General features: G+C 32.8%; 1 protein-coding gene across 1 annotated transcript; it reads right to left on the bottom strand.

Annotated features, from left to right (window-relative positions):
* Nucleotides 1–732: 732 nt before the first annotated feature.
* abcg2b (ATP-binding cassette, sub-family G (WHITE), member 2b) lies at nt 733–26,676 on the bottom strand. Its single transcript, XM_061984207.1, has 15 exons — nt 26,292–26,676; nt 22,516–22,575; nt 20,874–20,991; nt 20,652–20,807; nt 20,428–20,585; nt 17,870–18,021; nt 17,715–17,807; nt 17,488–17,639; nt 14,674–14,825; nt 12,352–12,441; nt 10,615–10,739; nt 1,822–1,976; nt 1,661–1,750; nt 1,538–1,590; nt 733–1,458 (listed from the first exon to the last, which is right to left on the bottom strand). The coding sequence occupies exons 1-15, from the start codon at nt 26,441–26,443 to the stop codon at nt 1,311–1,313; spliced, it is 1,854 nt and encodes a 617-aa protein (XP_061840191.1). The 5' UTR covers nt 26,444–26,676; the 3' UTR covers nt 733–1,310.
* Nucleotides 26,677–27,185: the final 509 nt, after the last annotated feature.

Genomic DNA, 27,185 nt, shown 5'->3' with positions numbered 1-27,185 from the left:
ACCAAGCATGCATCAATATAGCTCTTGTCTCATAGTAGGTGTACTGTCACCCACCACCTGTCACATCACCCCTTGACTTATTTTGACTTTTTTGCTGTTTTCCTGTGTGTAGTGTTTTAGTTCTTGTCTTGCGCTCCCATTTTAGTGGCTTTTTCTCTTTTTTTGATATTTTCCTGTAGCAGTTTCATGTCTTCCTTTGAGCGATATTTCCCGCATCTACTTTGTTTTAGCAATCAAGAATATTTTAGTTGTTTTTATCCTTCTTTGTGGGGACATTGTTGATTGTGGACGCCGTCTTTGCTCCACAGTAAGTCTTTGCTGTATTTTACCGTAAAAAACAACGGTACTGTTTTCGTTTTACAGTAAAAAATTTCAACCGTCGAGTTTACGGTAATAAAGTTGACACCTCAGTTCTACTGTAAAACATTTTTTTCCCACGTTTACAGTAGGAAGGGGATTCGTCGCGGTTTACCTGACACATGAAACGTCACCAAAAAACGGCTTTCCAATTCCAGTATTTCACTGTAAAAGCGTATCTAGATAAAAAAAACACAAAAAAAACAGCAGTTCATCATCAGAATTTTACCGTAAAAAAACAGCGGTGCCGTTTTTATTTTTACAGTAAAAAACTACAGCCGTCGAGTTTACGGTAATAAAGTTAACACCTCAGTTTTACTGTACATTTTTATTTTTCCCCCCTCAATTTACAGTAGGAAGGGGATTCGTCGCGGTTTACCTGACACATGAAACGTGACAAAAAACGTTTTTTTCCCAATTCCAGTATTTGAAGGTAAAAAGCAACATCCACAGATTTTACGGTAAATTAAAAAAAACAGCAGTTCATCATCAGAATTTTACCATAAAAAACAGCGGTACCGTTTTTCTTTTTACAGTAAGACACTACAGCCGTCGAGTTTACAGTAATAAAGTTGACACCTCAGTTTTACTGTAAATTTGTATTTTTTTCCCTCCATTTACACTAGGAAGGGGATTCGTCGCGGTTTACCTGACACATGAAACGTGACCAAATACAGTTTTTACAATTCCAGCATTTCACTGTAAGAGCATCTCTAGATTTTACGGTCAATAAAAAAAAAACAGCTGTTAATCATCCGAATTTTACCGTAAAAACAAACAAACAGCGGTACTGTTTTTCTTTTTACAGTAAAAAAAAAAAAACCCCACAGCTGTAGATTTTACTGTAATAAAATTGTTTTACCGTAAATTATTATTTTCCCATTTACAGTAGGAAGTGAATTCACATGGCCACATTCTTCGCGGTTTACCTGACACATGAAACGGGACAAATGTCACTTCCACCGGTTGATCCTGAGCAGTTGGACGTAGGCCAGGAGCATGCAGACCAGGACGATCCCCAGCAAGGCCACGTGGTTCTGCCAGAACCCCCACCTTGAGTAGTCGATGTCTTGGCTCCGGAGGAACAGCTCGCCTGGGATCCTGCGGCACAGACCAGAGAACATGGGGGGAGTCAGGGCCCGGGTCTGTGTCCCGTGGACTCACGGTTGCGGATCCTCACACGGTGGCGTTGAAGTAGAACAGCTGTCCCGCCATCTCGTTGATGAACGCGGCCTGACGGGAGAGGAGAAAGAGGATGCAGACAGACCGGAAGCTCTCAGTCCACCTGGACCACGGGTCTTACGTTCAGTCCGTATCGGAAGATGCTGACCCACTTCAGCCAGGACAGCCAGCTGAGCATGGCGTTGAGGTTGACCAGGTAGCCGCCGAACACCTGAAAAGCACGCCGCACGTCAAACGACGGAGAGACCCCCCCGCCGCGGTCGTGGCGTCTTCCAGTCTCACCATCATGAAGACGAAGGGCAGCGCTATGAGGATGTTGGCCATAGCGAAGGACGACACGCTGGCGGACACCAGGAAGGCCAGGCCGACCCCCGCCAGGCTGACCAGGGACATGGTCAGAGCGAAGCACAGGAAGGCAGTCAAAGCCGGCTTCAGGCCTGCAGGGGGAACACGCGCCGGGTTCTTACCCCATCTGGTGGTGAAGCTGGTGAATTGCAGTGGTCGTGGTTTGGTTGTGCTGCTGGAGCTTTTTATTGAGCTTTTTTATTTGACCTTTAACAGACGTTGCCGATACGTGCTAAAGTCTTAAGCACAATTAAGTAGATTTTGCAATCAAAATAACTTGCAGCTTGTTATCAGAATTTTATTATAGCGTTTTTGTCCAATTACAGTAATGCATTGTAAAAACATCCGCAGATTTTACCGTAAAAAAAGAAATAAGTTAATCGCTATAACTTTACTGTAAAAATAGTAGTGGTAGCGTTTTTTCCATTTACAGTAATGCACTGTAAAAACATCTGAATATTTTACTGTAAAAAAAAGAGTTAATTGCTAGAATTTTACTGTAAAAATAACAGTGGTAGCGTTTTTTCCATTTACAGTAATGCACTGTAAAAACATCTGAGTATTTTACTGTAAAAAAAGAGTTAATTGCTAGAATTTTACTGTAAAAATAACAGTGGTAGCGTTTTTTTATTTTCTTCCATTTACAGTAATGCACCGTAAAAACATTCGTGGATTTTCCGGTAAAGATCAGAATTTTATTATAGCGTTTTTTTCCATTTACAGTAATGCAATGGAAGAACATCTGAATAATTTACTGTAAAAAAATAAGTTAATTGCTATAACTTTACTGTAAAAAAAAAAAAGTGAAATCACTGGAATATAACTGTAAAAATAACAGAGGTAGCGTTTTTTTCCATTAGCAGTAATGCATCGTAAAAGTATACGTAGATTTTACCGTAAAAGACTGGCAGCTCAGTTATCAGGATTTTACCATATAATTTTACTGTAAATTTTTTTTTTTAATTCCCATTTACAGTAAATCACCATAAAAACATTCGTAGATGTTACGGTAAAAAACTGGCAGCTCAGTTTTCAGAATTTTATCATAGCGTTTTTTCCATTTACAGTAATGCAATGGAAAAACATCTGAATATTTTACTATAAAAAAAGAAGTTAATCAGTAGAATTTTACTGTAAAAATAACAGTGGTAGCGTTTTTTTTCCTTCCATTTACAGTAATGCACCGTAAAAACATTTGTGGATTTTACGGTAAAAAAAACTGGCAGCTCAGTTATCAGAATTTTATTATAGCGTTTTTTCCATTTACAGTAATGCAATGGAAGAACATCTGAATATTTTACTGTAAAAAAGAAGTTAATTGCTATAACTTTACTGTAAAAAAAAAAAAGTGAAATCACTGGAATTTTACTGTAAAAATAACAGAGGTAGCGGTTTTTTCCCATTAGCAGTAATGCATCGTAAAAGTATACGTAGATTTTACCGTAAAAGACTGGCAGCTCAGTTATCAGGATTTTACCATATAATTTTACTGTAAAAAATAAAATAGAAATCCCATTTACAGTAATTCACCGTAAAAACATTCGTAGATTTTACGGTAAAAAACTGGCAGCTCAGTTATCAGAATTTTATCATAGCGTTTTTTCCATTTACAGTAATGCAATGGAAGAACATCTGAATATTTTACTATAAAAAAAGAAGTTAATCAGTAGAATTTTACTGTAAAAATAACAGTGGTAGCGTTTTTTTTCCTTCCATTTACAGTAATGCACCGTAAAAACATTTGTGGATTTTACGGTAAAAAAAACTGGCAGCTCAGTTATCAGAATTTTATTATAGCGTTTTTTCCATTTACAGTAATGCAATGGAAGAACATCTGAATATTTTACTGTAAAAAAAGAAGTTAATTGCTATAACTTTACTGTAAAAAAAAAAAAGTGAAATCACTGGAATTTTACTGTAAAAATAACAGAGGTAGCGGTTTTTTCCCATTAGCAGTAATGCATCGTAAAAGTATACGTAGATTTTACCGTAAAAGACTGGCAGCTCAGTTATCAGGATTTTACCATATAATTTTACTGTAAAAAATAAAATAGAAATCCCATTTACAGTAATTCACCGTAAAAACATTCGTAGATTTTACGGTAAAAAACTGGCAGCTCAGTTATCAGAATTTTATCATAGCGTTTTTTCCATTTACAGTAATGCAATGGAAGAACATCTGAATATTTTAATGTAAAAAAAAGAAGTTAATCAGTAGAATTTTACTGTAAAAATAACAGTGGTAGCGTTTTTTTCCCTTCCATTTACAGTAATGCATTGTAAAAACATCCGCAGATTTTACCGTAAAAATAATAATAAGTTAATCACTATAACTTTACTGTAAAAATGTGTGGATTTTACGGTAAAAAAAACTGGCAGCTCAGTTATCAGAATTTTATTATAGCGTTTTTTCCATTTACAGTAATGCAATGGAAGAACATCTGAATATTTTACTGTAAAAAAAGAAGTTAATTGCTATAACTTTACTGTAAAAAAAAAAAGTGAAATCACTGGAATTTTACTGTAAAAATAACAGAGGTAGCGTTTTTTTTCCATTGGCAGTAATGCATCGTAAAAGTATACGTGGATTTTACCGTAAAAACCTGTCAGCTCAGTTATCAGGATTTTACCATATAATTTTACTGTAAAAAATAAAATAGAAATCCCATTTACAGTAATTCACCGTAAAAACATTCGTAGATTTTACGGTAAAAAACTGGCAGCTCAGTTATCAGAATTTTATCGTAGCGTTTTTTCCATTTACAGTAATGCAATGGAAGAACATCTGAATATTTTAATGTAAAAAAAAAGAAGTTAATCAGTAGAATTTTACTGTAAAAATAACAGTGGTAGCGTTTTTTTTCCTTCCATTTACAGTAATGCACCGTAAAAACATTTGTGGATTTCACGGTAAAAAAAAACTGGCAGCTCAGTTATCAGAATTTTATTATAGCGTTTTTTTCCATTTACAGTAATGCAATGGAAGAACATCTGAATATTTTACTGTAAAAAAAGAAGTTAATTGCTATAACTTTACTGTAAAAAAAAAAAGTGAAATCACTGGAATTTTACTGTAAAAATAACAGAGGTAGCGTTTTTTTCCATTAGCAGTAATGCATCGTAAAAGTATACGTAGATTTTACCGTAAAAAACTGGCAGCTCAGTTATCAGGATTTTACCATATAATTTTACTGTAAAAAATAAAATAAAAATCCCATTTACAGTAATTCACCGTAAAAACATTCGTAGATTTTACGGTAAAAAACTGGCAGCTCAGTTATCAGAATTTTATTATAGCGTTTTTTTCCATTAACAGTAATGCAATGGAAGAACATCTGAATATTTTAATGTAAAAAAAAAGAAGTTAATCAGTAGAATTTTACTGTAAAAATAACAGTGGTAGCGTTTTTTTCCCTTCCATTTACAGTAATGCACCGTAAAAACATTTGTGGATTTTACGGTAAAAAAAACTGGCATCTCAGTTATCAGAATTTTATTATAGCGTTTTTTTCCATTTACAGTAATGCAATGGAAGAACATCTGAATATTTTACTGTAAAAAAAGAAGTTAATTGCTATAACTTTACTGTAAAAAAAAAAGTGAAATCACTGGAATTTTACTGTAAAAATAACAGAGGTAGCGTTTTTTTCCATTAGCAGTAATGCATCGTAAAAGTATACGTAGATTTTACCGTAAAAGACTGGCAGCTCAATTATCAGGATTATACCATATAATTTTACTGTAAAAAATAAAATAAGAATCCCATTTACAGTAATTCACTGTAAAAACATTCGTGGATTTTACGGTAAAAAAAACTGGCACCTCAGTTATCAGAATTTTATCATAACGTTTTTTCCATTTACAGTAATGCAATGGAAGAACATCTGAATATTTTAATGTAAAAAAAAATAAGTTAATCAGTAGAATTTTACTGTAAAAATAACAGTGGTAGCGTTTTTTTTTCTTCCATTTACAGTAATGCACTGTAAAAACATCCGCAGATTTTACCGTAAAAAAAATAATAAGTTAATCGCTATAACTTTACTGTAAAAATGTGTGGATTTTACGGTAAAAAAAACTGGCAGCTCAGTTATCAGAATTTTATTATAGCGTTTTTTTCCATTTACAGTAATGCAATGGAAGAACATCTGAATATTTTACTGTAAAAAAAGAAGTTAATTGCTATAACTTTACTGTAAAAAAAAAAAGTGAAATCACTGGAATTTTACTGTAAAAATAACAGAGGTAGCGTTTTTTTCCATTAGCAGTAATGCATCGTAAAAGTATACGTAGATTTTACCGTAAAAAACTGGCAGCTCAGTTATCAGGATTTTACCATATAATTTTACTGTAAAAAATAAAATAAAAATCCCATTTACAGTAATTCACCGTAAAAACATTCGTAGATTTTACGGTAAAAAACTGGCAGCTCAGTTATCAGAATTTTATTATAGCGTTTTTTTCCATTAACAGTAATGCAATGGAAGAACATCTGAATATTTTAATGTAAAAAAAAAGAAGTTAATCAGTAGAATTTTACTGTAAAAATAACAGTGGTAGCGTTTTTTTCCCTTCCATTTACAGTAATGCACCGTAAAAACATTTGTGGATTTTACGGTAAAAAAAACTGGCATCTCAGTTATCAGAATTTTATTATAGCGTTTTTTTCCATTTACAGTAATGCAATGGAAGAACATCTGAATATTTTACTGTAAAAAAAGAAGTTAATTGCTATAACTTTACTGTAAAAAAAAAAGTGAAATCACTGGAATTTTACTGTAAAAATAACAGAGGTAGCGTTTTTTTCCATTAGCAGTAATGCATCGTAAAAGTATACGTAGATTTTACCGTAAAAGATTGGCAGCTCAATTATCAGGATTATACCATATAATTTTACTGTAAAAAATAAAATAAGAATCCCATTTACAGTAATTCACCGTAAAAACATTCGTGGATTTTACGGTAAAAAAAACTGGCAGCTCAGTTATCAGAATTTTATTATAGCGTTTTTTTCCATTTACAGTAATGCAATGGAAGAACATCTGAATATTTTACTGTAAAAAAGGAAGTTAATTGCTATAACTTTACTGTAAAAAAAAAAAGTGAAATCACTGGAATTTTACTGTAAAAATAACAGAGGTAGCGTTTTTTTCCATTAGCAGTAATGCATCGTAAAAGTATACGTAGATTTTACCGTAAAAGACTGGCAGCTCAGTTATCAGGATTTTACCATATAATTTTATTGTAAAAAAAAAAAAAAATCCCATTTACAGTAATTCACCATAAAAACATTCGTAGATTTTACGGTGAAAACTGGCAGCTCAGTTATCAGAATTTTATCATAGCGTTTTTTCCATTTACAGTAATGCAATGGAAGAACATCTGAATATTTTACTGGAAAAAAAAGAAGTTAATCAGTAGAATTTTACTGTAAAAATAACAGTGGTAGCGTTTTTTTTCCATGAACAGTAATGCACCGTAAAAGCATACGTACATTTTACGGAAAAAGACTGGCAGCTCAGTTATCAGGATTCTATCACAGCGTTTTTTACATTTACAGTAATGTACTCTAAAAACATCTGTAGATTTTACTGTAAAAAAAAAAAAAAAAAAAGTAAATCGCTATAATTTTACTGTAAAAAATAAGGGGTAGCATTTTTTTCCATGCACCGTAAAAACATTTGTAGATTTTACGGTAAAAAACTAGCAGCTCAGTTATCAGAATTTTATTATAGAGTTTTTTTCCATTTACAGTAATGCAATGGAAAAACACCCGTAGATTTTACTGTAAAAAAAAAAAAAAAAGTTAATCGCTATAATTTTACTGTAAATTAGATTTTACGGTAAAAAAAAAAAAGAAGAGCTAATCGCTTGAATTTTACTGTTCTTACCGGTAAAATAAAAACAGCAGTTTATCGCAAAAATGTTACAGTAAAAATAGCAATGGTAGCGTTTTTTGGCATTTACAGTAATTCAATGGAAAAACATCCGTAGATTTTACTGTAAAAAAAAAAAGTTAATCGCTATAATTTTACTGTAAATTAGATTTTACGGTTAAAAAAAGAAGAGCTAATCGCTTGAATTTTACTGTACTTACCGATAAAATAAAAACAGCAGTTTATCGCAAAAATGTTACAGTAAAAATAGCAATGGTAGCGTTTTTTGGCATTTACTGTAAAAACATTCGTAAATTTTACGATAAAAAAACAATAGTTTATCGCCAAAATTTTACAGTAAAATTAGCAATGGTAGCGTTTTTTCCATTAACAGTAATGCACTATAAAAACATCTGTAAATTTTATGGCTAAAAAAAAGCAGTTAGTCGCTAGAATTTTTATTTAAAAATAACAGTGTTAGCGGGTTTTCCATTTACAGTAATACACTGTAAAAACATCCGTAGATTTTTGTGGTAAAAAACTGGCAGCTCAGTTAACCAGATTTTATTATAGCGTACTTCCATTTACAGTAATGCAATGGAAAAACATCCGCAGATTTTACTGCAAAAAAAAATTAATTAATTAATCGCTATAATTTTACTGTACCGGTAAATTAGATTTTACGGTAAAAAAAACCCTAATCGCTTGAATTTTACTGTACTTACCGATGAATCAAAAACAGTAGTTTATTTCCAAAATTTTACAGTAAAATTAGCAATTGTAGCGTTTTTTCCTTTAACAGTAATGCACTATAAAAACATCTGTAGATTTTACAGTAAAAAAAAGCAGTTCATCGCTAGAATTTCTATTTAAAAATAACAGTGGTAGCGGATTTTCCATTTACAGTAATACACTGTAAAAACATCCTTAGATTTTATGGTAAAAAAAACTGGCAGCTCAGTTATCAGAATTTTATCATAGCGTTTTTTCCATTTACAGTAATGCAATGGAAGAACATCTGAATATTTTACTGGAAAAAAAAGAAGTTAATCAGTAGAATTTTACTGTAAAAATAACAGTGGTAGCGTTTTTTTTCCATGAACAGTAATGCACCGTAAAAGCATACGTACATTTTACGGAAAAAGACTGGCAGCTCAGTTATCAGGATTCTATCACAGCGTTTTTTACATTTACAGTAATGTACTCTAAAAACATCTGTAGATTTTACTGTAAAAAAAAAAAAAAAAAAAGTAAATCGCTATAATTTTACTGTAAAAAATAAGGGGTAGCATTTTTTTCCATGCACCGTAAAAACATTTGTAGATTTTACGGTAAAAAACTAGCAGCTCAGTTATCAGAATTTTATTATAGAGTTTTTTTCCATTTACAGTAATGCAATGGAAAAACACCCGTAGATTTTACTGTAAAAAAAAAAAAAAAGTTAATCGCTATAATTTTACTGTAAATTAGATTTTACGGTAAAAAAAAAAAAGAAGAGCTAATCGCTTGAATTTTACTGTTCTTACCGGTAAAATAAAAACAGCAGTTTATCGCAAAAATGTTACAGTAAAAATAGCAATGGTAGCGTTTTTTGGCATTTACAGTAATTCAATGGAAAAACATCCGTAGATTTTACTGTAAAAAAAAAAAGTTAATCGCTATAATTTTACTGTAAATTAGATTTTACGGTTAAAAAAAGAAGAGATAATCGCTTGAATTTTACTGTACTTACCGATAAAATAAAAACAGCAGTTTATCGCAAAAATGTTACAGTAAAAATAGCAATGGTAGCGTTTTTTGGCATTTACTGTAAAAACATTCGTAAATTTTACGATAAAAAAACAATAGTTTATCGCCAAAATTTTACAGTAAAATTAGCAATGGTAGCGTTTTTTCCATTAACAGTAATGCACTATAAAAACATCTGTAAATTTTATGGCTAAAAAAAAGCAGTTAGTCGCTAGAATTTTTATTTAAAAATAACAGTGGTAGCGGGTTTTCCATTTACAGTAATACACTGTAAAAACATCCGTAGATTTTTGTGGTAAAAAACTGGCAGCTCAGTTAACCAGATTTTATTATAGCGTACTTCCATTTACAGTAATGCAATGGAAAAACATCCGCAGATTTTACTGCAAAAAAAAATTAATTAATTAATCGCTATAATTTTACTGTACCGGTAAATTAGATTTTACGGTAAAAAAAAACCTAATCGCTTGAATTTTACTGTACTTACCGATGAATCAAAAACAGTAGTTTATTTCCAAAATTTTACAGTAAAATTAGCAATTGTAGCGTTTTTTCCTTTAACAGTAATGCACTATAAAAACATCTGTAGATTTTACAGTAAAAAAAAGCAGTTCATCGCTAGAATTTCTATTTAAAAATAACAGTGGTAGCGGATTTTCCATTTACAGTAATACACTGTAAAAACATCCTTAGATTTTATGGTAAAAAAAACTGGCAGCTCAGTTAGCAGAATTTTATTATAGCCTTTTTTCCATTTATAGTAATGCACTGTAAAAACGTCCGTGCACTTTCTGGTAAAAAAAAAAAAAAGCAGTTAATCGCCAAAATTTTACAGTAATGCACTGTATAAAAACATCCATATATTTTACGGTAAAAAAATAAGTTAATTACTAGAATTTTACTGTCAAAATAGCAGAAGCTTTTTTGCAACATAAAATTCATATTTGATCACACATTTAGGTGTTTTAAAAAAAAATCATGGTATTCATATCCCGCCGAGTTCTTTGTCGCAATCTAATTGGTTGACGTGCGGGAGGTGGCGTGTTTGCCAGCATTGGCAATCCCGCGTACTTTGAGTGAATGATGAGTGTGTGAGCGCAAATACCCATCATGTAGTAGGCGATGGCCGAAAACAAAAAGATGGGAATGATGCGGTTGGGGATGAGGTCAGCAAAAACCTTGGACAGGAAGTAGACGGACGTGCGGTAGTAGCCGCCGGAGTTCTCGTGGCTGGGAAAGAAACAAAGAGAACACAAAGGAAGTTGAGCAGCTGACAGTGGAATTCTCCACTGGAGTTTTGGAGCAACCCTAGGGTTTAAATAAATATATGTTCGAATGGATCGCGATTCTTATTTTCAATGATTCTAAATCGATTAAAAAAAAATCTAAAATGTAATTTTTTTTATTAATTACTTTTTTTTTTATCTGTCTTAATCTTATTCATAGCGATTCTTAAAATATATTACAAAAACTAATATATATATATATATATATATATCTATATATATATATATATATATTTTTTGTCTTTTAATATTTTAATTTTTTTTTTTTTTAATTCTGTCCTGTCCAGAAAAGAATTCAAAATACCCCCCCCCCCCCCCCAAAAAATTTTTTTTTCTTACAAATATTTTTATTTAATTTAATTTGTTCAATCTGTACTGTTCAGGCACTCAGATTAATCATATTGTTGATCGCAAATCTCAATTGTAGCGATTCTTCAAATTTAAAAAAAAAATAAAATAAAAATCTCTTTTAAAAAATATATATTTTAAGATTTATTTTTTTTATTTTTTATTTTTTAAATCTGTCCTGTCCAGGCAATCAGGCAACTCATATTGTTGATGTAGATGATCATATCTGCTGTACAGATTTACTTTAGAAAAGAGAAGTGTTGGATTCTTCTCTTGTTGCCTTATTTTTATTGGACTTTATTAAATATTTGGGTAGAATTTGATTAAAAACAACCCAAAGGAAGTTGAGCGGCTAACAGTGGAATTCTCCACTGGAGTTTGGAGCGAGATGAGGGGTGCCAAAAAAAAAAAAAAAAGATTCTCAAATGAATCACAAATCTTATTTGTAGCGATTATTCAAATATTTAAAAAAAAAAAAAAAAATCAAAAATGTACTTTAAAACATATATTTTTAAGATATTTAAGATATATATATATATATATATATATATATATATATATATATATATATATATATATATATATATATATATATATATATAATTTCATTTTTTTAATAACATTTTTATTTTATTTATTTTTTTAATCTGTCCTGTCCAAGCAATCAGACAAATCATATTGTTGATGTAGATGATCATATCTGATGTACAGATTTACTTTAGAAAAGATAAGGGGTGTCAAAAAAAAAAAGATTTTCAAATTAATCGCGAATCTTACTTGTAGCGATTCTTCAAATATATATTTTTTTAATTTAAAATGTACTTTAAAAAAAGTATTTTTAAGATATTTTTTAATATATGTTTTTTAATCTGTTCTGTCCAGGCGCTCAGACAAATCATATTGTTAAGTTTGGAGAGTGAAAATTCGAGTTAGGGGTGAAACGAGAAGTGTCAACAAAAAAAAAAAAAAAAAAAAGAATGTTTGGGTAGAATTTTATTAAAAAAACTGTTTTATTTGAAGTAATATATAAATTAATCAGAGCTGTTTATTTATTGAGGAATGTAGTTAATCATAGAACTGGCACCCAATGTTATTAAAAAAGGATTCATTTTGAATCGAGAATCGTTTTGAATCAAAAATAAATTCTGAATGGAATCATTACCCCCAAGAATGCAATGAGACGATTCCCAGCCCTAAGCGACACTCACATGAAGATGGCTCTCTCGTTGATAAAGAGCTCGACGGCTGAGAGGTTGCCAAACACCATGTTGATGATGAGGAAGAAGAAGGCTCCGCTCCTGCAGAAGGTCGCTATCAGTTTATCATTCAGCATCATGATCATGGCGTCATGACTTCCTGTCACACTCCAACACTTTGACTCAGCACACTTGGTTTAATGTGGACACTTAGTGTTGGGCTTTGTAGTGTCAAAATGACACAGACACATGGAAATAAACACGTTGACAACATTTTTTTTTTAGATTTGACATAAAAGCCATGAATTAACATTTTGGGGTTACTTGGCAGAACGTGTCTACCATGTCCTATTATTATGGCTGGAATTATTTCCGTAAAATACATTTGTTTTCTTAGTTTACTACAGTACTTTATTTGTGTAAAATTATAATTTGTCTTAAAAATATACTTTCATACACTTTTAACTTTTTTCTAATGGTATTATGTCTTAAGTCAGGCAAAACCTTTCTCTAAATTAAAATGAGAATTTAATTTAATTCATGTATTTATTGTAAAGACTGAACTGTTTTTTAAACAATAAAAAAAAATGGATACATAAATAAATAAATGTTTATATATGAAAAATAGTATATATAAACATAATAGACATTCTTTTTGAATATATATTTATTTTAAATAACATGTTTTTAAATTATTAAATTAAATTAAAATTATAACTAAATGATTCAAAACTGCATGTAAATTGTGTCAAAATTAAACAATTCTATATTTTTAAATGGATTTTATTCATATAACAAAAAAGCTAATACATTTAAAACCCTAATATATGTACATACATACATACATACATACATACATATGTATATATATATATATATATATATATATATATATATATATATATATATATATATATATATATATATATATATATATGTCTTAATAAGGTTATCCAAAAAATAGTGCTCGATACCGTAGTAGAGCGCAATATATGTATGTGTGGGGAAAAAATCACAAGACTATTTCATCTCTACAGGCCTGTTTCATGAGGGGGGGTACCCTCAATCGTCAGGAGATTTTAATGGGAGCATTCGCATACCATGGTTTATATAACCTGATTGCCCTCTCAACGGGGGGTGCTTACAAACATCAGTTGTCTACCAATCTAAGGTAATACGCAAGGACATTAACACATCCGACACATATGTAGGATCAACCGAGGGAGAATTCAAAACCAGATGGAACAATCACAAGGCCTCTTTCAGGAACAAAAACCTGCGAAATACCACAGAACTCAGCAAACACATTTGGGACCTCAAAGACAATAATGTTGAATATTCAATAACATGGCAAATTCTTGCATCCAGCACACCTTACAATAGTGGTAATAAAAGATGCAACCTATGCTTGAAAGAGAAACTGTTTATTATTTACCGTCCAGACCTGTCATCCCTCAACAAGCGCAGCGAAATTGTAACAGCATGCCGCCACAGACGGAAACACCTCCTAGGTAACACATGAGCCAATCACCACGCCCCTAGGCCAGCCTGTACCCACCCACTCTGTGCCCTATATAAACCATGGTATGCGAATGCTCCCATTAAAATCTCCTGACGATTGAGGGTACCCCCCTCATAAAACAGGCCTGTAGAGATGAAATAGTCTTGTGATTTTTTTCCCACACATACATATATATATATATATATATATATATATATATATATATATATATATATATATTATAAATGCATATGCATTTATTTATACAATTCAAACTAAAGTCATCCATTTAAAATCCAAATATATATATGCATATGCATTTATTTATACAATTTAAACTATGAATAAATTCTCCAAAACTATATACATTTAAAAAAAATATCTAAATGATAAACAAACGAGACTGTACATAAGTATGTAAAAAAATTTATATAATAAATAAATGATTTAATTGAACAAAAAAGATGTATTAACATACATACAGTATACACATTTGTGGTGTATACATTTAAAATATAAAATACAATTATATATATCAATATTTAAAATATTTTATTAAATTAATTAATAGTATGGTATAGTATGTTATTAATTATAAATATATAATTATATATAAATATATAATTAATAGTATGGTATAGTATTAATACATATATATGGGTATATATATTCATAAAATGAAAAGTATATAAATACATTTATTAATTCATATATTAACAAAATAGGTTAAAAAAATGTCAACAATACATATAAAAAATTTACATAAAAAAATGTAAGTTCTAAAAAAAAATGTTTTTATTAAATTTAAGGTGTGCAGTGTTTGATCCGTTTACCTGTTCTGTAAAGCTTCAGGCAGGGTTAAGGGCATTTGGTAATAAATAAGGCCCACCAGGATGGCAAAGAAGACGTTGAGAGCCAACTGGGCGTAAGACGTCTGCGGATTCCTCAGCGTGTTCACGACCGTCCTGCCACACACCACGCGCAACTGCAGCATGCACAAAGACTTGAGATTTGTTGTGGCCGTGATGACACTAATAAACATGATTATTGGGAGGGAAGCCATGCACAATATTCATTTGAAGAGCTTGCATTTTATGCCGTTATCTCATTGTACATGTGCTGTATTTTACGGACTATAGAGCGCACCAGTATATAAGCCACACCCACTAAGTTTCAGAAGAAAAAAATATTTTTCCGTATATAAGCCGCAGATATATACCTTGTGAAATTAGTTATTTACACGGAAATTTTCTGTAAATATTTATTTACATACTTTAATTGTTTCCAAATGGTGTCGGTAACACGGCAGTAAAACGGCTGATCAAACAAAACAGAAGTCAGCGTCATGGACCCACTAACTGCGGAAGCTAGCTCTCCAATCAGCTAACAGACTCAATAACATTGTGGCGAATTTACAAAACTGAAACAATACAAAAGGAATGCCATTGTAAGTTGTATTATTTACAATACGATTATTAATAATTGTAATTAATTATTAATTATTATTAATTATCCATTACAATTAATTGTAATTAATAATTATTAATAATTATTTTTAATATAATGTTTACAGTAAATGTGTTAGCATACTAGCTAATGCTAACGACGCCAGTTTGATTACATTCCCATAGCATGTACAAATATGCATGAAAACACTCCTACAGACATCACACGTGGGACGTTTTAGTGAGTAAGAATTGCTTTAGTTAAATTGTAAAACTTACAAATGTTGCTTGCAGTGACGAATGAAGAATCCCTACGAGTAGAAACGCTATGGACGAGTGGAAAAACGGAACGGCACTTGTACTTCCGGTTGAAGGCGCTAAGCCACAGGAGTCAAACTCAAGTCCTGGGGGCCATATGTGGCCCGCCACTTCATTTTATTTGGCCCTCGAAAGCCTGGAAATAATATGTATCAATAAAGTACTGTAACTTTTCTTACTAAATGTATTCTTTCTTTCTATTTTGGGAGAAAAATATATATGTACTCCATGTAACGCATGTTATGTTAACTTAAATATTGTCTAAAAATGCAAAAATATATTATCAAACATTCAAACCATTTTTTTAATAGAAACAAATACTAATAATAATGATTTCAAAGCAAGTTATCCATCAAATTGTGCAATGTAAAAGTAGCAATAGATTTCATGGTAAATTTTCATGGTAGCATTTTTCTCTAAATAAAAAAACCTACTTTTTTTACTGTAATAAACTGTGGTGTCGTTTCGGCATTTACACTAATACACCGAAAAATCTACAGTTGTTAATTTGTGGTAAAAGAAAACAAAACAAAAAACCTGGCAGCTCAAGTGCCAAAATGTTATTGTAAAATTGCAGTTTTTTTATTTACAGTTTTAGTAAAAAAACAAATATACATTTTACAGTAAAATTCTGGGCTGCCTTCTTCTTCTTTTTTACCATAAAAACAGCAGTACTGTTTTACCATTTACCAGTAATATACACTACATTTTGAGGTGAAATTATTGCAACTTACCATATTTTTTTTACATTTTAGTTTAAAGAAATCTACTAATAAAATACGTTAAAAAATTGTGTAATATTAGTATTCACTGTTAGAAGCGACCCACTGGGGCCAAACATAACTGCGATGTGGCCCTCGGTGAAAACGACTTTGACACCTCTGCTCTAAGCCGGGGGTCGGCAACCCGCGGCTCTAGAGCCGCATGCGGCTCTTTAGCGCCACCCTAGTGGCTCTCTGGAGCTTTTTCAAAATTAGAAAAAGATGAGGGGGAAAAAAAAAAAATATTTTTTTAATATGGTTTCTGTAGGAGGACAAACATGACACAAACCTCCCCAATTGTTATAAATCACACTGTTTATATTAAACATGCTTCACCGATTCGAGTATTTGGCGAGCACCGTTTTGTCCTACTAATTTTGGCGGTCCTTGAACTCACCATAGTTTGTTTACATGTATACATTTCTCCGACTTTCTAGGACATGTTTTATGCCACTTCTTTTTCTGCCTCATTTTGTCCACCAAACTTTTAACGTTGTGCATGAATGCACAAAGGTGAGTTTTATTGATGTTATTGACTTGTGTGGAGTGCTAATCAGACATATGTGGTCACTGCAAGCTAATCGATACTAACATGCTATTTAGGCTAGCTATATGTACATATTGCATCATTATGCCTCATTTGTAGCTATATTTGAGGTCATTTAGTTTCCTTTAAGTCCTCTTAATTCAATTTATATCTCATGACACACTATCTGTATGTAATATGGCTTTTAATTTTTTGCGGCTCCAGACACATTTGTTTTTGTATTTTTGGCCCAATATGGCTCTTTCAACATTTTGGGTTGCCGACCCCTGCTCTAAGCAGAAGAGCACTGCAGCACCTGCAGTGAGAAAACTCGTCCAAAAGATGGCGCCACAGCACAAACAATAAAACACCTTATCAGTGTCTTTGCTTGGGTTTTTTTGGCCGTCAGTAAAGAAAAATCCACAAATTATCCACACCGTTTTATAAGCGTAGGGAAAAAAGTAGCAGCTTAGTCCGGAATTTACGGCAACACACGCCATTCTATCTCGACAACCCTCGAACCGGCTGATGTCGACATAAGCGGTCGTCGACATAGTTTTCCTCCATTATTTCCGCGTAAAAGTGGCGCCGGCTGACCTGGTAAAGGAAAGAAGTAGCATAACGAGCAGTCTTTTGGTGACCTATGATGCCATCAGCGACGTTGCGGTCCACAAGGTCCAGCTGGCCTAGCATGTCCTGGTACAGCTGGGACTGGTAATACTTGACTGCCAAGGCGTTCTTACAGCCAGCTGCAAAAGAGAAGAAGCCCTAATAAGCAGATAATAAACACTGACATATATGTTATATCATATATATTGCTTTACCCGAGTTGAGTTCTTCCAGAGAAGATTGAGCTTCTCCGTTTGTGACGTCCATGAAGAAATCGGCGGGGTTGTCCAAGGACTCGATCTGGAAGCCTGAAGCACAACGGGGGGATGATGCCGAAGCGCCAAAACACACTGATGAGGGCGACGCGTACCGAGGTTGGTGAAGTACTCCAGCGCCCGGTGGGCCTCCCCCGCATACACCACCTCCCCTTTGTGCATGAGCGTCAGGTGGTCGAAGCGCCTGAAGATGGAGAAGCGCGGCTGGTGGATGGAGAAGATGACGGTCTTGCCTCGCCTGGAGAGTCTGGAAACAACATTTACATCATATCGCAAACACAGAAAGGAACCACAAAGCATCACTTTTTTTTTTCTTTTTTTCTTTTTACAGATTTGCTTTTTTTAAATTGCCAATTGTATTTTTTTTTTTTTAATAGATTTTTTTTTTTAAGGGACTTTTGTATTTTCAATCTTTAAATAAATGTTGTTTGTGTTTTTAATTGACAATTTTAATTTTAAAATGACTATGTTTGTTTTTTTAATTGACAGTGAGATTGTAATCTTTAAAACTAACTTGGTTTGGGATTTTTATAGTGAAATGTGTGTTTTTATTCTTAAAATAAATTTTGGTTAGGTTATTAATTGACATTTGTATTTTTGATTTTTAAAATTAACACCAGCATCCCTGAGGGACAAGCGGTAGAAAATGGATGGATGGATGGATATTTTTTTTCTTCTTTTTAAAGCCAATTGTATTTTTATTCTTTGAAATACTTTGTGGCTTTTTTAAACTGTCAATTAATGTATTTATTTTTCAAACACATTTTGTCTGTTTTTTTAATGGAGGTTTGTCTTTGTATTTTTTTTTAAATACTGTTTGTTTATTAATTGACAACTATATTTTTAAAATGCATTTCTTTAATCAAACGTTATATTTTTACTTTGGATTTGTCTTAATTAATTGTTAATAATTTCTAATACAGTTTTGGTAATTTTTTTAATAACTTTGTTTTTGTGAGTGTAATTTGTATTTGCATTCTCAAAATCTATTTTGTTAGTGTTTTTAATTGACTTTTGTATTTTTAATTAAAAAAATTACTAAACTTTTTTTAAATTGCCAATTGTACTTTTATTACTTTGTGCCTTTTCAACTGTCAAATAATGTATTTATTTTTCAAACACATTTTGTCTGGGTTTTTTTTAATGGATGTTTGTATTTGTATTTTTTTTAATAATGTTTGTTTTATTAATTGACAATTACATTTTTAAAATAGATTTTTTTAATCAAAAATTATATTTTTACTTTAGATTTTTTGATCGATAGTTTTTATTTTCTAATACATTTTTGTAGTTTTTTTTAAAAATTGACAATATATTTTTTTTAATAACTTTGTTTTTGTAAGTGTCATTTGTATTTTTCTCCTCAAAATCTATTTTGTTAGTGTTTTTAATTGACGTTTGTATTTTTAATTTAAATATATATATATTTATTTTAAATTGCCAATTGTATTTTTATTCTTAGAATTACTTTGGGCCTTTTTTTAACTGTCAGTGTATTTATTTATTTTTCAAACACATTTTGTTTGTTTTTTTAATGGACGTTTGTATTTGTATTTTTTAAATACTGTTTGTTTTTTAATTGACAATTACATTTTTAAAATAGATTTTTTAAATCAAAAATGATATTTTTACTGTTGATTTTTTTTATCAATAGTTTTTATTTTCTAATACATTTTGGTAGTTTTTTTTTAAATTGAAAATATTGTTTTTTAAATAACATTCTTAATTAACAATATTTTTCTCTTCAAAATCAATTTTGTTAGTGTTTTTAATTGACATTTGTATTTGTCTTTTTTAAATACTGTTTCTTTTTTAATTGACAATTACATTTTTAAAATTGATTTTTTTATATCAAAAATTATATTTTTACTTTTTATTTTTTTATCAATAGTTTTTATTTTCTTATACTTTTTTTTTTAATTGACAATATATTTTTTTTAACAACTGTTTTTGTGAGTGTCATTTGTAGTTCTATTCTCAAAATCAATTTTGTTAGTGTTTTTAATTTACGTTTGCATTTGTATCTTTTAAATATTGTTTTTAATTGACAATTACATTTTTAAAATATATTTTTAAAATAAAAAATTATATTTTTACTTTTGATTTTTTTATCAATAGTTTTTATTTTCTAATACATTTTGGTAGTTTTTTTTTAAATTGACAATTTTTTTTTAGTTAGTGTTTTTAATTCACATTTGTATTTTTGATTTTAAAAATTAAATGAATTAAAATAAAAATGTATTTAAATTGCCAATTGTATTTTTATTCTTAGAATTACTTTGGGCCTTTTTTAACTGTCAATGTATTTATTTATTTTTCAAACACATTTTGTCTTTTTTCTTAATGGCGGTTTGTGTTTGTTTTTTGTATTTTTTAATTCTATTTGTTTTTTACTTGACAATTATATTTGTAAAATGTATTTTTTTTAATCTAAAATTATATTTTTACTTTGGATTTTTAAAATAAATTGTTCCTAATTTCTAATACATTTTGGTAGTTTTTTTTAAATTGACAATATATATATATATATATATATATATATATTATTATTTTTTTTTTTTTTTAAATTGACAATTTCTTAGCTTCTTTTTCCTTACTATCGAGCGACCTAGATCAATGTCCGCATGCATCGTGCACAATATGTCCGCCCTACTTGTGCAGCAGGCCGATGATGCAGTTGGCCGTGTTGGAGTCTAGCCCGGTGGTGGGTTCATCCAGGAAGAGCAGAGAAGGAGAGGTGATTAGCTCCATCCCGATGCTGCAGCGCTTCCTCTCGCCGCCTGACACCCCGCGTAGAAACTCCGTCCCTATCTGCGCACGCCAACATAACCATGACTTGATCATCCACCGCGTCCGGACCGCTCTGCTTGGACGCACCTTGCTGTCTGCGCAGTCAGCCAGTCCCAGGTCGTCGATGATAGTTGTGACCCTGCTGCGCTTTTCCGCGGCAGAATGGCGTCGAGGGTCCAGACGCAGGTTGGCGCTGAAGAGAAGGTTCTCCCGAATTGTCAGCGTTCCCATCAGGATGTCGTCCTGGGAACAAAAACCCCATGTAAAAAAACAAAAAAACAAAAACTTTGGGTGAGCGTGTTTGCACACCTGGACCACATAAGCAGAACTAAGCCTGAGGTCAGAGGTCACGGGCCTGCCATCCACCAGGACTCTTCCTTGGCGAAGTCCAGCAGGGTCTTTTCTTCCCGCGATGACATCCAGAAGCCTGGTGAGGAAAAAAGGAATACTTACCACTTTCAAACTTTTGCCCCCGTAGGTAGTGAAACATCAAATAATGCATTTGCATTTATACATGATTAATGCTATCATTTTAAATGTATTTAAAATGTATAATTACTATCAACTTTTCTCTATATATCACACTTAATAATCTGCATTTATACACAATTAATGCGATAATTTTAAATGTATTTAAAGTGTATAATTACAATCAACTTTTCTCTATATATCACACTTCATAATCTGCATTTATACATGATTAAGGTTATGATTTTAAATGTATTTAAAATTATTATTACTAACAATTATTTTCTATACATCATACTTAATAATCTGCATTTATACATGATTAGGTTATAATTTTAAATGTATTTAAAATGTATTATTACTATAATTTTTTTTTCTCAGTATATCACACTTAATAATCTGCATTTATACACGATTAAGGCTATAATTTTAAATGTATTTAAAATGTATAATTACTATCAACTTTTTTCTATACATCACACTTAATAATCTGCATTTATACGCGGTAATTTCGCCACACCAAGTATATGTGGGACAATCATTGGTACTTTAACTTTAACTTAATTAATGCGATAATTTTAAATGTATTTAAAGTGTATTATTACTATCAACTTCTCTCTATACATCACACTTCATAATCTGTGTTTATAAATGATTAAGGCTATGATTTTAAATGTATTATTACTATACATTTTTTTCTATATATCATACTTAATAATCTGCATTTATACATTGTTATTGTTATAATTTTAAATGTATTTAAAATGTATAATTACTATCAACTTTTCTCTATACATCACACTTAATAATCTACATTTATACATCATTAAGGCAATGATTTTAAATGTATTATTACTATAAAAAAATTCTATACATCATATTTAATAATCTGCATTCACCTATTATTGTTACCATTTTAAAAGTATTTAAAATGTATAATAACTATCAACTTTTCTCTATATATCACACTTTTTAATCTGCATTTATACATGATTAAGGCTATAATTTTAAATGTATTTAAAATGTATTATTACTATCAACTTTTGTTCCATATATCATACTTATTAATCTGCATTTATACATGATTTATGATATAATTTTAAATGTATTTAAAATGTATTATTATTATATATTTTTTTCAGTATATCACACTTAATAATCTGCATTTATATGATTAATGCTTTAATTTTTTGTGATTAATCACATACGTTAATGCGTTAACTTTGTCAGCCTTAGTAAAATAAAAAAACACATATCTTCATATTTTGGTTTCATTGTCCTTAATCTAGACAGATTACAATTTTTTTTCTTGTTATTATGACTTCATAGTCCTAATATTTCGTTTTTATATCTCATCAAATTACATTTTTGCTGTTGTTGTTTTTGCTTTAAAAAAAAAAAAAAAAGTGTTTTCAGAAAAAAGCCAGTAAAAAAAACAACACTTTGGACACCCCTGCTTTTAAGCATGAGCATGTTTGCTTACGATGTTTTTCCACTTCCTGTGGCGCCCATGATGGCGTTCATCCCAGGTCTCATGATGCCACTGCAACAACACAGCCAGTCAGTACGGTAATTACAAATAAAAAAAACATAACGTGTTAAAATCAGGTCATTTTCAGTTGTCCTGTCCTGTGAATATTCAAATTAATTCGGTGAAAGTATTCCCGTCTGTCACAAGTGGACAACTGGACTTAGATAGGACAGGATAACTCTGTGCGCATTGAATCAATCCCAACTGGACTGTTCAGATTGTCTCGGAAGACGTTCTGACGTTAATCCAAGCAGGCTTCATCATTTCGTGCTCACAGACTTTGAAAGCACTAGAGATGTCCGAGATAAGAGCTCTTCTATCCACTTACCTGTCCTATCTAAGTCGGACTTGATCAGTTTATGGTCAGAGACTTGTGCTGTCTTATCCGAGACTGTGAGCATTAACTGATTAAGCCCGACTTAATCAGTTAATGTCCTATCTAAGCCTGCCTTAGATAGGACAACTCTAGTCCGACCTAACTCTGTGAGCATTGAATCGATGGCAACTGGACTGTTCAGATTGTCTCGAAAGACATTTCACCGGCCTCATCACTTAATGCTCACAGACTCAGACAGGACTGGAGCTGTCCCGTCTAAGTGATAAGGGTTCGAAGGAGAGTTCGAAGCGTCGTCCAAGACAATCTGAACGTCCGGTACAATGCTCACAGAGTTAGGTAGGACTAGAGATGTCCTATCTAAGGCATAATTTATCAGTTTATGGTCACAGACTTGTGCTGTCTTATCCGAGACTGTGAGCATTAACTGATTAAGCCCGACTTGGATAGGACATCTCTAGTCCGACCTAACTCTGTGAGCATTGAATCCATGGCAACTGGACTGTTCAGATTGTCTCGGAAGACGTATCGCCGGCCTCATCACTTCATGCTCACAGACTCGGACAGGACTGGAGCCGTCTAAGTGATAAGGGTTCGAAAGAGAGTTCGAAACGTCGTTCAAGACAAATCTGAACAGTCCAGTTGCGTTCGGTACAATGCTCACAGAGTTGAATAAGACTAGAGATGTCCTACGTAAGGCAGAATTTATCAGTTCATGGTCACAGACTTGTGCTGTCCTATCTGTACGTGAACTATGAAGCCCGACTTAGCTAGGACATCTCTAGTTTGACCCAACTCTGTGAGCATCGTACCGATCGCGACCAGACTCTTCAGACTGTCTCGGAAGACGTTTCGCCTCTCATCCAAAGCCTTATCACTTCGACGGGACAGCTCCAGTCCTGTCCGAGTCTGATGAAACCCGGTCCAATGAGAGGCCAAACATCTTCCAAGACAATCTAAACAATTCTTGGCCTGATAACATCACAATTAATATCAATAATAAGATAACATTCCTGTAGCAAAACATTTCAGTATGACAATGCTGTTTCATTGTTTTTTCCTTTTCTTTTCACTTCCGATCGAATACCGATATTGGAATTTGGAGTATTTGCCGATACTGACATTGATACATACCTTTAACGATTTGTAGTGTGTAATGTTGCTAAAGGTTTGATCAAGTGAAATAGGCATGAAAGACACTGATCTATTTGTTATTAACTATCTGGAATGGACTTATACTGTCTTTAAGTAAGTACAAACAATTGCAATACCGGCGCTGGAGGGAGTGAGCTGAGGGTTGCCCGTCCTCTTGTACTTTTGTCTGCTTTGACAGTAATCGAAACTGAAACTTAACGTGTGTGCCTAACACACTCCTTCACAGGCTGGTACCTCATGACACCATTATTAATAATACAAGTGCGTGGGATAAGCATACAGGGCGCATTTGTTGTGTTTGTTTTCTGCGAGCAGAACCAAGGCCAAAATAGTGATTTCCAAAGCCGTTCGTGTTCTGCCAAAAGGACAGAAAATATTTCTTCAACAAAGGGTCTAGCTCCATCCTATCTTGCTGATTGTGTTGTACCATATGTCCCGGCCAGAAATCTGCGTTCAAAGAACTCCGGCCTGTTAGTAATTTACCAGAGCCCAAAAAGGTCTGCGGGGATTTAGAGCGTTTTCTATTCGGGCTCCAAGTACTCTGGTATGCCCTACCAGTAACAGTTGGAGATCCTATCTCAGTAGAAGCATTTAAGTCACATCTTAAATCTAATTTGTACACCCTAGTCTGGTGTTTTTCAACAACTGTGTGTGCCGTGAGATACAGTCTGGTGTGCCGTGGGAGATTATGTCATTTCACCTATTTGGGTTAAAAATATTTTTTGCAAACCAGTAATTATAGTCTGCCAATGATGTGTTGTTGTTGAGTGTCGGTGCTGTCTAGAGCTCAGCAGAGTAACCGTGTAATACTCTTCCATATAAGTAGGTGGCAGCCGGTAGCTAATTGCTTTGTAGATGTTGGAAACAGCGGGAGGCAGGGTGAAGGTAAAAAGGTGTCTAATGCTTGAACCAAAAAATAAACACAGGGTGAGTGCCCCTAAGAAAAGGCATTGAAGCGTAGGGAAGGCTATGCAGAACGAAACTAAAACTGAACTGTTTACAAAGTAAACAAAAACAGAATGCTGGACGACAGCAAAGACTTACTGTGCAGCAAAGACGGCGCCCACAAAGTACATCCGAACATGACGTGACAATCAACAATGTCCCCACAAAGAAGGATAAAAACAACTGAATTATTTTTGATTGCTAAAACAAAGTAGATGCGGGAAATATCGCTCAAAGAAAGACATGAAACTGCTACAGGAAAATACCCAAAAAAGAGAAAAAGCTACCGAAATAGGAGCGCAAGACAAGAACTAAAACACTACACACAGGAAAACAGCAAAAAAAACTCCAAATAAGTCACGGCGTGATGTGACAGGTCGTGACAGTACACCTACTTTGAGACAAGAGCTATATTGATGCATGCTTGGTTATGGTTTAAAGTCATATCCAACAATTGCGACAACGGCTTTTTACTGTAAACTGAGTTTCGTTTTTTAATGATTTCTGCTGGTGGTGTGCCTCCGCATTTTGTCAACGCCAAAAATGTGCCTTGGCTCAAAAAAGGTTGAAAAACACTGCCCTAGTCATTAAATAGGCCCCTTTTTAGCCGAGCTGATCTGCCGCTTCTCTTTTCTGTCTTGCTCCCAACTTGTCTACATGCAAGTGCATCCCCCCACTCACCCACCTACCACCCTATGGACTGGACCGATTGGGTTGCGTTTTTTCTTGGCCGGGTGTGGGTTCAAATCCGAGGATGTTGTTGTGGTTTGTGAAGCCCTTTGAGGCATTTGTGATTAATGGCTATGTAAATAAATAAATGATTGAATGAAATTAAATGATGTGGACACGTTTGTTACTGGATACTTTCTTTCTTGGAGACTTTGTTATGTGTAAGTAACATGCAACTATACTTAATTCGTATTTGTTTATGTTGACATTGCTCAGTTAAAGACACTTATTATGCATGTCTAGCCTGTGTGCTATTGTGTGCTTAGCTGCTGTGTAGCTGCCAGCTCCTACTAGCCTAAAGCCTACCATGTTTACCTTTTGTAAATGACATCTGTGCTTATTGGAGAACATTTTGATGTTAACGGGCTGTCCAGCTGTGCACAAGTAAACACGCTGCAGGACTTCTTGTATCGGACATTTTACATACAAACCCATGTGATCGGTTGCTGATATCACACCGATATCTGATATCAAACAGTTTATATTTAAAGTTGTTTAGAAATCATGTATTATTTGAATATTTCTGCTTTTAAAAGAAAAAACCCAAAGACGGAAAGCGTCCTACCTGACATCTTTGAGGATGGACTTTTCCGGACCTTTCTTTCGGCAGAGCCTGCTCTCCCGAACGCAGTAGTGCAGGTTACTGAACGTCACCGTCGGTCCTCGCTCTTGGCAATAGTCCTCGAGAGCGCAAACGTCCTGCTCCCCCTTGGACATGTTCGGACGATCCCGAAGGAAACACGGGCGAGGTGAGGAAGGATCAGTGGCGAATGCGAGGAGTCACGTCACAGAGAGAGCGTATTGGTGTGACACGAAGAAGGTGCAAACGTGCGTTAAGATTGTTTCTGCCATAAAATCTTGCAATCTTTGGACTCCCTTACTGAGAATAAGACACAGCAACATTGAACTTGACATGAACCCAAAATGACCCGCAGTCAAGATGCCCTGATAACAACTGATACCACGATCATATAAACTGGGGGTGTCCAAAATTTTTACCCCGGGGGCCGTATCGGACTATAAATATTTGGTCGAGGGCCGAAAGCCGACTGCATGTAAAGTGACTTTATTTACAGTATACAGTATATATTTGCAATATATACATATATATGTTTTGCCTTTTTCCCATCATGCTTATTATGTGTTGGTTAGAGTTTTTTTCACACTATGACTAGGGAAGGTTGTTTGCATTTGGTCATACAAGTAAATTATGTGCATCTGAATCTGAGCATAGTAGTGTTGTCCCGATACCGATATTTTGGTACCGGTACCAAAATGTAATTCGATACTTTTTGGTGCTTTTCGGTACTTTTTTAAATAAAGGGCACCACAAAAAATTGCATTATTAGCTTTATTTTAACAAAAAAATGTACGGTACATTAAACATATGTTTCTTATTGCAAGTTAGTCCTTAAATAAAATAGTGAACATACAGGACAACTTGTCTTTTAGTAGTAAG

The sequence above is a fragment of the Nerophis lumbriciformis genome, linkage group LG25 (assembly GCF_033978685.3).
Source record: "Nerophis lumbriciformis linkage group LG25, RoL_Nlum_v2.1, whole genome shotgun sequence".
Classification (NCBI taxonomy): Eukaryota; Metazoa; Chordata; class Actinopteri; order Syngnathiformes; family Syngnathidae; genus Nerophis; species Nerophis lumbriciformis.
This window is presented reverse-complemented; position numbering and strand designations above follow the sequence as displayed.

Excerpts from the sequence above, each read along its gene's own strand:
- abcg2b (XM_061984207.1), bottom strand. The coding sequence starts at position 26,443 with ATGTCCAAGGGGGAGCAGGACGTTTGCGCTCTCGAGGACTATTGCCAA. Across the intron at positions 17,640-17,714 it reads TCTGGAAGAACTCAACTCGG|CTGGCTGTAAGAACGCCTTG; the intron begins GTAAAGCAATAT and ends TCTCTTTTGCAG. Across the intron at positions 12,442-14,673 it reads CCTGAAGCTTTACAGAACAG|GAGCGGAGCCTTCTTCTTCC; the intron begins GTAAACGGATCA and ends GACCTTCTGCAG.